The following is a 15957-nucleotide window of genomic DNA, read 5'->3' as shown; positions in this document are numbered from 1 at the left end:
TGTACAACTTATTCCATTCTGTGAAGTAGATACAGCAACGAAACACATAGCAAACGGTATATATCAAGCACATATAAAGATTCCTTGTGATGTAAGTATATGCAGACGAGTTATGGCATCACTCTGACATCCAGGGTTGCGGTAAATAGTTTTTGAAGGTGTTATTCATTCCTGCAACCATGGACCCCTTTTGGCCTGGAGATCCCGGGCGGTACCAGCGACCAGACCCCCAGCGATCAGACATTTGTTTAGGCGTGGAGTACCCCTTTTAAGTCCATGTTTTCCAAACAGGGTGCCTCCAACTGTTGCAAACTACAACTCCCAGCATGCCTTCGGCTATCCGGGCATGCTGGGAGTTGTAGTTTTGCAACAGCTGGAGGCGCTCTGTTTGGAAAAAACTGCCTATAGTTATTTCTGCAGTGGGAATTCTGCTGTGTGAATGGGAGAGTGAAATCTCCATAGAAGTTAATGCAAAATAAAATTTGCAGAATGTCCATGTGGAATTTTTGTGCGTAATTTTCCGCCGTGTGAACGTGGCCTAAGAATGTATACCCCACACGTCTTTTATCTTGTGAATTAGTAAATTACAGGTGAACGCTGACCTTCTAGGGTTTCCGAAGTGAAAGTCGATCGCTGGTGTGAATTACCCATGGGGTGCGCACCAGCTGTCACCACTGAATAATGTATCACATTGGGTGTTTATGGCGGTGTAGCCCCGATTACTACGAAAGCAGATACAGAGATCCTCATCTAACCGGTGCCTTTGGTTCCCCCCTGTAGTGGTGAAGTATCGAGTGACCGTTCACACCGGCAATGTGAGTGGAAGTGGAACTGATGCTAATGTCTTCCTCTGTCTCTTTGGAGATTTGGGGGATACCGGGGAACGTTTCCTCATTGACTGCAAGAACAACATGAACAAGTTTGAGAAAGGCAACGTAAGTACGAGGAGCGAGGGGGGAGGACGAAGAAACACAGCATCTGGGGGAGGGGGGATAGATAGATATAACATAGATATATTGCTGCAAGTACAAAACAGCAGCAACACTCAAAAATGTGGGAAAAATATGTTTAGCTTCTTTATTTCATCCAAACCATCCAAAAATACAATGTTTCGGCTACCAGCATGTAGCCATTTTAAAGTATAAATCAGTTATTAGATACAAGATAGATAGATATGAGATAGATAGATAGATATGAGATAGATAGATATGAGATAGATAGATAAGAGATAGATAGATACATATGAGATAGATAGATATGAGATAGATAGATAGATATGAGATAGATAGATACATATGAGATAGATAGATAGATACATATGAGATAGATAGATGTGAGATAGATAGATATATATGTGATAAATTGATAGATGGATAGATATGAGATAGATAGATAGATTTGAGATAGATATGAGATAGAAAGATAGATAGATATGAGATAGATAGATATAAGATAAATAGATAGATATGAGATAGATAGATAGATAGATATGAGATAGAGAGATAGATATGAGATAGATAGATATGAGATAGATAGACATGAGATAGATAGATATGAAATAAATAGGTGTGAGATAGATAGATAGATATGAGATAGATAAATAGATAGATAGATATGAGATAGATATGAGATAGATAGATGTGAGATAGATAGATATGAGATAGATAGATAGATAGATAAATATGAGATAGATAGATATGAGATAAATAGATATATATGTGATAAATTGATAGATGGATAGATATGAGATAGATAGATATGAGATAGATAGATTTGAGATAGATAGATAGATATGAGATAGATATGAGATAGATAGATAGATAGATGTGAGATAGATAGACATGAGATAGAGAGATAGATAGATAGATATGAGATAGATAGATATAAGATAAATAGATAGATATGAGATAGATAGATGTGAGATAGATAGATAGATATGAGATAGATAGATATGAGATAGATAGATAGATAGATGTGAGATAGATAGATATGAGATAGAGAGATATATATGAGATAGATAGATATGAGATAGATAGATATGAGAAAAATAGATATATATGTGATAAATTGATAGATGGATAGATATGAGATAGATAGATAGATTTGAGATAGATAGATATGAGATAGATAGATATAAGATAAATAGATAGATATGAGATAGATATGAGATAGACATGAGATAGAGAGATAGATATGAGATAGATAGATATGAGATAGATAAATAGATAGATATGAGAGAGATATATGTGAGATAAATAGATATGAGATAGATAGATATGAGATAGATGGATATGATATATATATATATATATATATATATATATATATATATATATATACACAGTACAGACCAAAAGTTTGGACACACCTTCTCATTCAGAGTTTTCTTTATTTTCATGACTATGAAAATTGTAGATTCACACTGAAGGCATCAAAACTATGAATTAACACATGTGGAATTATAGACATAACAAAAAAGTGTGAAAATATGTCATATTCTAGGTTCTAGCCACCTTTTGCTTTGATTACTGCTTTGCACACTCTTGGCATTCTCTTGATGAGCTTCAAGAGGTAGTTGAAGGAGTTCCCAGAGATGCTTAGCACTTGTTGGCCCTTTTTGCCTTAACTCCAAACCATCTCGATTGGGTTCAGGTCCAGTGACTGTGGAGGCCAGGTCATCTGGCGCAGCACCCCATCACTCTCCTTCTTGGTCAAATAGCCCTTACACAGCCTGGAGGTGTTTGGGGTCATTATCCTGTTGAAAAATAAATGGTGGTCCAATTAAATGCAAACCGGATGGAATAGCATGCCGCTGCAAGATGCTGTAGTAGACATGCTGGTTCAGTATGCCTTCAATTTTGAATAAATCCCCAACAGTGTCACCAGCAAAGCCCCCCCCCCCCCCCCCCCCCCATCACACCTCCTCCTCCACACCAGCACACCTGTGAAGTGAAAACCATTTCAGGTGACTACCTTTTGAAGCTCAACAAGAGAATGCCAAGAGTGTGCAAAGCAGTAATCAAAGAAAAAGGTGGCTACTTTGGAGAACCTAGAATATGACATATTTTCACACTTTTTTGTTATGTCTATAATTCCACATGTGTTAATTTATAGTTTTAATGCCTTCAATGTGAATCTACAATTTTCATAGTCATGAAAATAAAGAAAACACTGAATGAGAAGGTGTGTCCAAACTTTTGGTCTGTACTTTATATATATATATATATATATATATATATATATAGATAAATAATAAAAAAAAAATTCCAGAAGAGCAGCACAACAAATTTGAGAAAGACGATGCAATGGTGCACGCTGGGTGTGGACCTTGGTGAGAGGTTCACATGTACTAGAGAAAAACAAGAGACCAGCAGCACACAGAAATTAGGTGCAAAAAAGGTGAAAATGTATTGCATTATCCCAGTGTACAAAGGAAGCGACATTTCAGCGACCTCTCGTCGAGAGGTCGCTGAAACGTCGCTTCCTTTGTACACTGGGATAATGCAATACATTTTTCACCTTTTTTGCACCTAATTTCTGTGTGCTGCTGGTCTCTTGTTTTTCTTTATATAGATAGATAGATAGATAAATAGATAGATATGAGAGATAGATAGATATATAGACAGCAAACAAAGAGAAATATATATATATATATATAGATAGATAGATAGATATGAGATAGATAGATATGAGATAGATAAATAGATAGATATGAGAGATAGATAGATAGATATGAGATAGATAGATATGAGAGATACATAGATAGATAGATATGAGATAGATAGACATTAGATAGATGATAGATATTAGATAGCAACGGTAAAGACCGCAGCACACAGGACGTTCTCCAATGAAAAGTGAATTTATTCCATAAAACAGCAAGCAAAAGGGAAGCTACGTTTCGGTAGTCTCACACCACCAGGTGTAAAATAAGGGGTAACTCACTGAAATCCGTTCCTTAGGCGCATTGTTATGCTTGTAAATGGTTTTATTCCTAATGCGCCCCAGCGTGCCTTTGAGGTGGGAAGCTGGCTGGCCGGGCTCCCCTGTCTCATCTATAATCACTCCCTACCCCACCCCCAGCTTGAAAATTCTAATTCTTTACTCTCATGTCACTGGAACGTGAATGCTGGCAGGGGGGAGGTCAGCGCTCTGCTCTGTGAGCAGAACTCAGGAGTCGCTGGCTCACTACACCCGGAAATCGGGCGCATAGAGTGGTGCATACAGACGCGCTTACCTCCCCCAGAGAGTGAATATAGAGGAGGCAGGGCAGCTCGGCCACCCGGCTCCCTGCCTCCAATGCGCACTGGGGCGCATTAGGAATGAAACCATTTACAAGCATAACAATGCACCTAAGGAACAAATTTAAGTGCTTAACTCATTGTTTTACAGCTGTTCACCTGCTCTATAGTGCGGGTAAACTAGCTGTCAGATTCTCTTTAAATCCCTGGTGAGACTTAGCTTGCCAGTGACTTCAGTAAATCTTGTTATTGGGCCTGAATTTTTATGGGATTAAAGACAGGTTTGGTAGTGGGGCCTTTTATCCCTTACCTGGGCCGTTCCAAGGTTTTAGACTAGCCCACTGAGGGTGTGAGGAACTTGCACTACTAAAAAGGATTGGAATCGGAGATTTGCAACCTCAAAAAGGAGATTTTGTCATCTGTAATACATTTATTGTGTACTTTGTTGGGTAGTTAGTAGTAAGTCACCTGTATAGACAGGAACAAGATCGGTATATTTAGTGCTGGACAAGCAGGACTTATTTTGTGTTTATGCCTAAGTGTGACGGCTGTATTTGTTTTGTTACTGAACAACAAAATGTCACTTCCATGTTCCTGTCTCTGACTGCCGTTTTGTCGTTATTTGACTGGTTCTATGGAGCCAAACTACCAAACTAAATAGATAGATAAAAGCAAATCTACATATAATCTATATGTATAAGGCCTTATCTCCCCGCTATATAAGGCTAGCTTCACACATGCTTTTGTCCCATGTTTAGTGTGCATGTTAGGATAGCTCATGACTTACATGCTAAATGTGTCCATAGTGGCCCATTACCAGACACAGAGATAAAACATGTCCTCTAAGCATCTGTCTGGCCGATGTATGTCAGAATACAGCAGAAAGTGAGGAATAGAATAGATGAGTAGCATATTCCTCTAGGGCTGGGCGGTATGACCAAATATGTGTATCGCGGTATTTTTGTAACTTATGGCGGTTCCGCGGTATATAACGGTATTTCTTTCACCCCCCCACCCCCCCAAATCATATTACCGCTGTTCTGCTACCCCCACCAAATCATGTGACCCGCCAGCGCTGTTCTGCTACCCCCCACCAAATCATGTGACCCACCAGCGCTGTTCTGCTCCCCCCACCAAATCATGTGACCCGCCAGCGCTGTTCTGCTCCCCCCCACCAAATCATGTGACCCGCCAGCGCTGTTCTGCTACCCCCCACCAAATCATGTGACCTGCCAGCGCTGTTCTGCTACCCCCCACCAAATCATGTGAACCGCCAGCGCTGTTCTTCTCCCCCCCACCAAATCATGTGACCCGCCAGCGCTGTTCTGCTCCCCCCCACCAAATCATGTGACCCGCCAGCGCTGTTCTGCTCCCCCCCACCAAATCATAGTTACATAGTTACATAGTTAGTACGGTCGAAAAAAGACATATGTCCATCAAGTTCAACCAGGGAATTAAGGGGTAGGGGTGTGGTGCGATATTGGGGAAGGGATGAGATTTTATATTTCTTCATAAGCATTAATCTTATTTTGTTCCAGGAATGTATCTAATCCTGTTTTAAAGCTGTTAATTGTTCCTGCTGTGACCAGTTCCTGAGGTAGACCGTTCCATAAATTCACAGTCCTCACGGTAAAGAAGGCGTGTCGCCCCTTGAGACTAAACTTTTTCTTCTTCAGACGGAGGGAGTGCCCCCTCGTCCTTTGGGGGGGTTTAACCTGGAACAGTTTTTCTCCATATTTTTTGTATGGGCCATTAATATACTTATATACGTTTATCATATCCCCCCTTAAACGTCTCTTCTCAAGACTAAACAATTGTAACTCCTTTAATCGCTCCTCATAGCTAAGATGTTCCATGCCCCATATTAGTTTAGTCGCGCGTCTCTGCACCCTTTCCAACTCCACAGTGTCCCTTTTATGGACAGGTGCCCAAAACTGAACAGCATATTCCAGGTAAGGCCGTACCAATGATTTATAAAGGGGGAGTATTATGTCCCTGTCCCTTGAGTCCATGCCTCTTTTGATACATGACAATATCCTGCCGGCTTTGGAAGCAGCAGCCTGACATTGCATGCTATTCTATAGTCTGTGATCTACAAGTACACCCAGATCCCTCTCTACCAGTGACTCTGCCAGTTTAATCCCCCCTAAGACATACGACGCATGCAGGTTATTAGTACTCAGATGCATAACTTTACATTTATCCACATTGAACCTCATTTGCCAAGTGGATGCCCAGACACTTAGCCTATCCAAGTCATCTTGTAACCTATACACATCCTCTATAGACTGTACCGTGCTACAAAGCTTGGTGTCATCTGCAAAGATAGAAACAGAGCTGTTAATACCATCCTCTATATCATTGACAAATAAATTAAACAACAGCGGTCCCAGTACAGAACCTTGGGGTACACCACTAATTACCGGGGACCAATCAGAGTACGAATCATTGACCACCACTCTCTGGGTATGATCCATGAGCCAGTGTTCAATCCAGTTACAAACTAAAATTTCCAAACCCAAAGACCTTAACTTACCTGTCAGACGTCTATGAGGGACAGTATCAAACGCTTTAGCAAAATCCAGAAACACTATATCCACAGCCATTCCTCTGTCAAGGCTTCTACTCACCTCTTCATAAAAGCAAATTAGATTGGTTTGACAACTTCTATCCTTAGTAAACCCATGCTGGCTATCACTTATAATACAATTATCCCCTATGTATTCCTGTATGTAATCCCTTATAAGTCCTTCAAACAATTTACCCACAATGCACGTTAGACTTACCGGTCTATAGTTTCCTGGGGAAGACCTAGAGCCCTTTTTGAAGATTGGCACCAAATCATGTGACCCGCCAGCGCTGTTCTGCTCCCCCCACCAAATCATGTGACCCGCCAGCGCTGTTCTGCTCCCCCCACCAAATCATGTGACCCGCCAGCGCTGTTCTGCTACCCCCCATCAAATCATGTGACCCGCCAGCGCTGTTCTGCTACCCCCCACCAAATCATGTGACCCGCCAGCGCTGTTCTGCTCCCCCCACCAAATCATGTGACCCGCCAGCGCTGTTCTGCTCCCCCCACCAAATCATGTGACCCGCCAGCGCTGTTCTGCTCCCCCCCACCAAATCATGTTACCCACCAGCGCTGTTCTGCTCCCCCCATCACCAAATCATGTGACCCGCCAGCGCTATTCTGCTCCCCCCCAATTAATTATCAGCCCAGCGGGGTACTACTCACATGTGTCACCCACAAGCACTGCCCTCTTCCTCTTTGTTGGGGGCCGCTGGCGCTGGAACTCTATACTGTACGCCAGTGGTCTCCAACATGCAGACCTCCAGATGTTGCAAAACTACAACTCCCAGCATGCCCGGACAGCCAACGGCTGTCCGGGCACGCTAGGAGTTGTAGTTTTGCAACAGCTGGAGGTCCGCAGGTTTGAGACCACTGCTGTACGCTGTATCCCTATGCCCGGGCTGCAAAAGATAAAGAAAATAAACTTTAACTTACCTACGTGGGCCTTACGCTGGGGACGGGAACGTCGGACAGCCGTCAGCCTATCACCGGCCGGAGCGATGTCCCGCCCCGGCCAGTGATAGGCTGAGCCAACTGTCATGTAAGGAGCTCTGGCCGGCTTCTTACATGACAGTGCGTTTAACCTATCACTGGCCGGGGCGGGACATTGCTGCGGCCGGTGATAGGCTGACGGCTGTCCGACGTTCCCGTCCCCAGCGTAAGGCCGACGTAGGTAAGTTAAAGTTTATTTTCTTTATCTTTTGCAGCCCGGACATAGGGATACAGCTTACAGCAGTGGTCTTAAACCTGCGGACCTCCAGCTGTTTCAAAACTACAACCCCCAGCATGCCCGGACAGCAGTTGGCTCTCCGGGCATGCTGGGAGTTATAGTTTTGCAACATCTGGAGGTCTGCAGGTTGGAGACCACTGGCGTACAGTATAGAGTTCCAGCGCCGGTGGCCCCCAACAAAGAGGAGGAGGGCAGTGCTTGTGGGTGACACATGTGAGTAGTTCCTCGCTGGGCTGATAATTAATTGGGGGGGAGCAGAACAGCGCTGGCGGGTCACATATGATTAGCTGCGCTGGGCTCATAATTTATTCCCAAGGGGGAGGGGCCCAACCGGTATTGCGGTATGGGAAAAATTCATATCGTGCAGCCCAAAAATTTCGGTATTCGGTATGAACCGGTATACCGCCCAGCCCTATATTCCTCCATTGGAATCCTTATGTATACAATAAATTTATACCATAGTAGCAAACCATAGAGTCAAACTAGAAGAGCCACAGATACACTGTAACAAACATTCAGCTGTGTGAGCAGGAGAGGCTGTGTCCTCGTGAAGCTTTAATAAAAACCTTCTCTTCTCCACAGGCAGATGAGTTTATCATTGAGGCTGTGTCTCTGCAGCAAGTAAGAAGGGTCCGCATTGGGCACGATGGGAAGGGAGGAGGCTGCGGATGGTATCTGGACAAAGTGGTAGTGAAGGAAGAAGGGAAACCAGAGACTGAAGCAATTGAGTTTCCATGTAACAGGTAGGACCAAAAAAAGTCAATAGAAGAATACAAAGCAAACATAACACACACCAATGCCCTTTGGGTACTGCAGGAGTACCCCATAATCTCACTTCTTACTTCTATTCTTTCCAGCTTTTCCAGGTGCTTAACTGTCTCTTTCATTATCAGGCATATTGATCACAGAGAAAAATAATAATGCTTCTATATGTTCCTCACTAGGTCATGCAGATTATTTGCATTGCTTTTTTAATGTGTCTTGCTTCTGTATTTGGTTCACAAATCCCTCTGTTCTGCTGCTCATTTATTGTAGCATCCACTGCTCAGGAAGGGGCGTGTCCGAGGCAAGCACTCAGCCCACCCTCACTCAAATGCATTTACTTCCTCCCTGAGTCTGCAGTGCTGTGCTGGGTCTTTTCATCCAGTCACTGCAGGCTGCTCTGTAACCCCCTCCTCTCTGTTTTCAGGCAGGAGTCTGATGGACAGGAGTGAACACAGAGGAGTGCTAGTCCTGCCCTTAGTTCCTGGACTTATTCCTAGCCTGTGCTTCAGCTGGGACAAAGATGTTGCTGCAGCTAGACAGGATTATGTTCTGGATATTATGGAGACCCCTAGTGGTCTTTTTATTAGCCATGATTTCTATAAACAGGAAATAACATTTTTTTAATCAAGTATATTAGAAAGGTTAATGTTTTGCTAAGAAGTACAACATATAAAAAGATTCTAAGTGCCCATTAAATCAGCGTATCTCCATTATTTGTCCCCTGCAAGCAGTGATGCCAGACCTGCACATTTAGATGAAATAAATAATACAGTGTAGCGCCACCTAGTGACTGTAATTAGAAGGCAAAAAATTTTTTAGAGTATAGACATTCTCATTTTGCTCAATGCTTGAATACATGATCATTTCTGGAAAATCGTTAGTGCTAAAATTTTGGAATGTTACATAATCTGCTCATTTGCCATTGACATTTTGTAATGGGAAACTAGAAATTTCTTGATGCTTTGCGCATATTTTCAAAGATATGTAACTCAGAAGAAGCCTGAGGCTGCTATGTGGCCCTGGAAGGAGTGGACCCCTACACATGTTGTCTCCGTTGCTATTATTTATGGGTGTGGAGAACATTTAGATGACAAGAATCTCTTAAATGGAGGTCACATGAATAGGACCACATTATCTTGACGGGGCCTCCTTTACTTTGTTGTATAAATATTATATGATGTCGTGTTGCTTTCATATGTCTGTTTACTGAACAGGTGGTTTGATAGGAATGAGGACGATGGTCACATAATTCGAGAGCTGGTCCCACTTGGAGACTCACAAAATCTAAGAAGTAAGTTAATCAAAAACAGCACCACACAGTGTGTGCGGTATTGCGGCTCAGTTCCATTGAAGTGAATGGAGCCAAGTTGTAATACCACACACAACCTGAGGACAAGTGTGGTGCTCTGTTTTTTTTTTATTCCTGGATACCCCTTTAAAACTGCATAGCAACACAACTTACCTCCGCCAGCTGTATAGTATACATTGGGGCATAGCGCAGGGCTGTATGTTATACAGGAGCCCGGACTCCCATAATGATAATGACAGGAGTCTCTGCTGGGGGGGATGTGCCCTATGCTATACAGCCGTGGGTACAGCTTATGCGGGACAGAAGGTATACACTGTATATTTTCTATCTAGCAAGAATATACAGTAAAGCAGTGATCTGTATAGATTTAAAGGGGTGCAATTTAAAGGGGTGGGTACTCCACTGAACAGCATTCAGAATATTTAGTTCCGAACTCTGTGTGCGCATGCTGTGGGGATCGGCCACACCCCCTTGTGACATCATGCAAGGGGGGGCCCTCCGATAGAGTTGCATTGAGGGGCATGGTGTGACATCACGAGGGGGCGTGGTCAACCCCCGCAGCGAGCACACAGCATTTGGAACTAAATGTTCCGAACGCTGGCCAGTGGAGTACCCTTGAATGTTTTGGTCACTATACAGTAAACCAGACATCTGTATAGATTGCTGGTTTACTGTAACCCCTTGAGCGCTATGTGCCTGAATTCCACTTCAAAAATCCACTCAGAAATTCCTGCGCAGCAGAGTCCCATTGCTGTCAAAGAGATTCTGCTGCACTATTCACACTACAGAATTTCATCTGCATGAACCAACTTCAGAGTGAACATGTGGGTGACTACTTACTCTGTGCCCCCTTAGCTACCCCCTGTGTATAGTAATCCTAGAGGTCCATTGCTGTTTCATTGAGTCTCATATCCCAGATGAAGAAGGTTTCTTGACTCTCTAGTGACATCTCTTCCGCTCCTGTAGGTATAAGTTACCACTTCCACATTAAGACGGGAGATGTCAGCGGTGCCAGCTCTGATTCCAGAGTCTTTGTCAAGCTGTACGGAGAGAAAGGAGACACCAACAAGCAGTTCCTACTCGTCTCTGACAACGACTTGGCTGATAACTTCGAGCGGGGACGGGTGGACAGCTTCACTATAAACACTATAGACATTGGGAAGGTAAGAAAGTCTTTTACATAAAAGTCACTTCACAATACACATGATTGAGGTAACAAGCCTGGTCCCAGCAGCTGCATTTATCAATTTTCCCCATGACAACACTTCTTGGTAGAATGCAGTTCAGCCTTGTCAGAGATTTCACTTTTGGATTAAAAAAGCCTATGATAAATCTGAAGTCACTAAAACATAGTTCTTGTCTGCTTCTGAGTTTTCTCAGTTTCTAAAAATGCTAGATGGATACAGAAAATCTATATGTGAAAAACTCCATGGATGTTCTATTAGAGCCCATATGGGCTGTTAATAAGCTTTATAGGAAAGAGAAATAACTAAAATAAAATTATATTAGGACTAAGATATAATAAAACTAAGAACAAAATAGAAGAACTATAGAGTTATTTCATAAAAAAAACGTATGTATCATTTTTCACTGGTAAATAGGAAAGAGCAATTAGAGGGAAATAAACCCATGGTCTTAACAATCCTGTCCATTGCTGGACTATAACTCCATTTTAATAATTAGCTTCAGTATACTTAAAGAAAGCTCCATTTACTTACATTGCACATAAAATGACAGTGTATAGAACCTCCAGGGTGGGAAGCAGGGGGTGGAGCATATTTATAGGCCACACCTCTGCAGAGCCCAGAATTATTATTATTTTCAACCTGTGTCTCTATGGGAGTTTTTCTCTCTAGCAGTCTGTCTACTATAGTCCCCTGTATGTCTATAACAATGCAGGCTGGACCCAAGATGGCAGCACTAGACTTCACCTACACCAGTAGCCTTTCCTTGGTCCTAAAAGTGGTTTCCAGGACTCATATATTCCCAGAACGTACAGTAGAGCTGAATTGCTCTACAGCACAACTAGAAAATTGCAAGAAAGGATGTACTAATAAAATTAAGTAACATATAACAAGAATTCAGAATTCAGGACCTCTGCCAGATCTTAAAATGGCTTGGAAAATACCCAGGGCAGCTCTGGTTTTAACATGTATTTCTTTATCTGTTTTCCCTGTCACTCCCTTTTTCCTCTTCGCACTGGTTATTTGAAGTGCTGACTTACCTAATATTGCACTATACCTAATAAGCCAATATAACACAATATAGCAATCTCCGAAAGACCATTTACAATACTGATAAAGAGATTTCCGAAACCCTACAGGGGCGATTGAAAGAATTACCAACACAGCGCCCCCCGCTGGTTCTCTCTTAAAAGTCCATTTGATTGTCATTACTTGAATAGCTTCAGCTTTTATTGCTTGGTGTTTTATTTGATTGGTTCTCAATAAACTTCAGTGCATTCATTATGTGATTTTGCCACAAGCTTCAGAGACTTCCAGCGATAGTTGGAATGAGATGTTATGAGTCTGATATTTCCCGTTATCGAACTCTTGTAAGCCTTGCTTCTATTTTATTTGACATGATTTAGATTGCAAGCTTTGAGGCTCAGGATCTCCTTACATTTTGATATAATATTGTGACCAAGGGTACTTTATAGAGAGGGTCATGATGAGAGTAGTAGTCCATGTTGTTAGTGTTGTAAATGTCATGTTGATAAGTATTTTATGACCTGAAGTTGCCCTGTGTGCCCAAATTCACCCACCTTTTCAATTGAAGCTGTTTCCCTATCACAAAGCCCAGGAAAAAGACTTCTGGTTGCGGCACTGCCTGATCTTTTTACCTGAATCTTCTGACTCTCATCCTCATAATTCAACCTTATCTTCCATCCTCATATCCTGACCTCATATCCTGAACTCTTATCCTGACTTTATAGCGTGTCCTCATATCCCTTTTCACATCCATCCTCATATCCTGTCCTTATATCCTGACCTCATATCTCGTCCTTATATCCTGTCTCCATATCTTATCATCATATTCTGACCTCATATCACGTTTGTTTATGCTAACCTTATAATCTGTCCTCGTATCCCGTCCGCATATCCTGTCCTCACATCCCGACCTCATATCTCGTCCTTATATCCTGTCCCCATATCTTATCCTCATATTCTGATCTCATATCACGTTTGTTTATGCTAACCTTATAACCTGTCCTCGTATCCCGTCCTCATATCCTGTCCTCATATCCCGACCTCATATCTTGTCCTTTTATGCTTACCTCATATCCTAATCTCATATACCATCCTCATATCAAGTCCTCCTATTCCGTCCTCATTTCCCAACCTCATATCCTGTCCTTATATTCTGACCTCATATCCCAACCTTATAACCCGTCCTTCTATCCCGATCTTATATCTCATCCTAATGTTCTTCCCTCATATGCCATCCATGTATCCTAAACTAATATCGTGTTCTCATATCTCAACCTCATATCCCGTCCTCATATCCCACCTCATATCCCGTCCTCATATCCCACCTCATATCCCATCCTTATATCCCAACCTCATATCTCATCCTTATATATCAACCTCATATCCCGTCCTCATAACCCAACCTCATATCCCATCATTGTATCCTGACCTCACATCCCAACCTCATATCTCTTCCTCATATCCCGTCCCCATAACCCTTCCTCATATCCCGTCATTGTATCCTGACCTCACATCCCAACCTCATATCTCTTCCTCATATCCCGTCCTCATAACCCTTCCTCATATCCCGTCATTGTATCCTGACCTCACATCCCAACCTCATATCTCTTCCTCATATTCCGTCCTCATAACCGATCCTCATATCCTTGTATCCAGACCTCATATCCCGTCCTCGTATCCTGACCTCATATCCCGTCCTCGTATCCTGACCTCATATCCCGTCCTCGTATCCTCACCTCATATCCCGTCCTCGTATCCTCACCTCATAACGCGTCCTCCTATTTCTTTTCTCATATCCTCATATATATCTCTTTAGATTGCTCCAAATTTACCCAGCAATGGGGGGGACATACTAAGAGAAAAATAGTGAGTTGTTACATAGAAGTTAAAGGAATATTAATTTATCTTTTTATACAGAATCTTATTGAAATTATGTTTTGATTTTGAACATGATCCTTTTTGTGGTCCAGCAAACCTTATGACACCACAACCATCCAAGTCAAATTTGGCATAGCAGCTCGTACAGCTGTGCTGGGCTGCGACAATATCTTTCACCCTTTAGTCCAATGCTGACTAATACACAACTTATAAGAATAATTACATTTCCTTCTCATCAGATCAATAAGCTGCTCATCGGTCATGACAATGTGGGGATCCGTGCAGGATGGTTCCTGGCTAATGTGGTAGTGGAGGTTCCGGCACATGGCAAGCAATACATGTTCCCATGCAACCGCTGGCTCTGTAGGGATGAGTGTGACGGCAAAGTGGAGATTGAAGTGTACGCCAGTGAAGTGATCGACATCGAGAAACGTAAGTTAAACTTATTGCAAGTTACTGATGCTAGTGAATCCCAACTTGTTGCTTTCTAAGTTTTGCAAAACTCCAACTCCCATCATGTCCCTGCAGGATTTTATATAGCTTAAAATCTATCAGGGTCATGTAATGATCACATGGGAGAGACATGGGACAATTGACCAGGACAGATTCCTAACACCTGAAACAATAAAGGCTTCTATTCCATAACTGCAAGCAGAGATCATGAAAACCATGAGGAATTAATGTGGAAGATATATATAAATATGAGCAATTCTTCTCTTTAAATAATGACTTTAACTCATTTTTTTTAAACAGAGCCCCAGGTCCCTTATACACTCATATGCATGTATCTGCCTGTAGCTACCTCGGTACTGAAAGCTTAGGAGCTCACTGTATACTGTTTTCTAAATAAGTTGTGTACAGTGAGGCTCCCTCTAGTGGTGGTCACAGGCAACCAAAATTATATCATTTAACAGTTTGACAAAGTTTGGAGCTCTGTATAAGAAAAATGATACTCCCATTGTTATAAAGATATTATAAGAAATTATGTTTTACTTCAGTCTTGACAATTTTCTAATAATAAAATTAACACTAAGACATGCTAAGCACCAGTAAGTAATAGTAAGGAAGTGAAATACATTGTACATACTGTACCTAATGAGTTTGGGCAAATGGGCCATTTGACACTATTTTCTCTACCTTACAAATTAATGGTTGCTGTGGCACTACATCCTGTAGATCCGGTCTGGTGCACACGCATATAGGGGAAAATTTATTAATATTACACCATTTTTTTTGCAAAATAACGCAAATTTTGGCATGCGTCTGTGTAACACAGATGTCTTAAACTTCCCTTACTTTTGGTGTGACACAGGTTGTGGCATCAAGTTTGTTAAGAAGCCAGCGACCAAGCTTTTCTTTTTCTCTACAGTTGTCAATTATGAAGTTAATGTGACCACAGGCAATGTGCGAGGTGCAGGCACCAATGCCAATGTCTTCATGCAGCTCTATGGAGACCGTGGGAAGACAGAGGAGACCTCCTTAAGAAGCCGCTCTAATGATTTTGAGAGAGGAGCTGTCGACAGCTTTAAGGTTTCGAATAATTAACTTCCTTAGAATAATCTGTTATATGTCTTCAATTCTAATCCTATATATACAGTATATATAGCCAGAATGGTTGGAGCCATTGTTAGGAGACTTAGGCTTCTTCTAACATTCATGAGGCCTAGTTAATATACATGATGTGTAGAGGTTCTGTCCTCATTAATATTTATGATGTGTGTCAAATTTAAATTTTAAGTTTTTATAAGTTCTGA

At 41.9% G+C, this 15957-nt stretch overlaps 1 protein-coding gene across 6 annotated transcripts in view; it reads left to right on the top strand.

The window, feature by feature from the left end:
• The window catches only part of LOXHD1 (lipoxygenase homology PLAT domains 1), a 239834-nt gene that overhangs the window by 158923 nt on the left and 64954 nt on the right, over window positions 1-15957 (top strand). For all 6 annotated transcript variants that reach the window (XM_056543231.1, XM_056543249.1, XM_056543258.1 and 3 more), the window contains 6 exons: window positions 781-935; window positions 8624-8784; window positions 10021-10097; window positions 11082-11278; window positions 14443-14635; window positions 15573-15733. In XM_056543231.1, the coding sequence (XP_056399206.1) occupies window positions 781-935; window positions 8624-8784; window positions 10021-10097; window positions 11082-11278; window positions 14443-14635; window positions 15573-15733 (944 nt within the window). The remainder of the gene's footprint in view (window positions 1-780; window positions 936-8623; window positions 8785-10020; window positions 10098-11081; window positions 11279-14442; window positions 14636-15572; window positions 15734-15957) is intronic.

This window comes from Hyla sarda, chromosome 1, assembly GCF_029499605.1.
Source record: "Hyla sarda isolate aHylSar1 chromosome 1, aHylSar1.hap1, whole genome shotgun sequence".
NCBI classification, from domain to species: Eukaryota; Metazoa; Chordata; class Amphibia; order Anura; family Hylidae; genus Hyla; species Hyla sarda.
The sequence above is the reverse complement of the archived record's forward strand: the minus strand, read 5'-3'. Positions and strand labels throughout refer to the sequence as shown.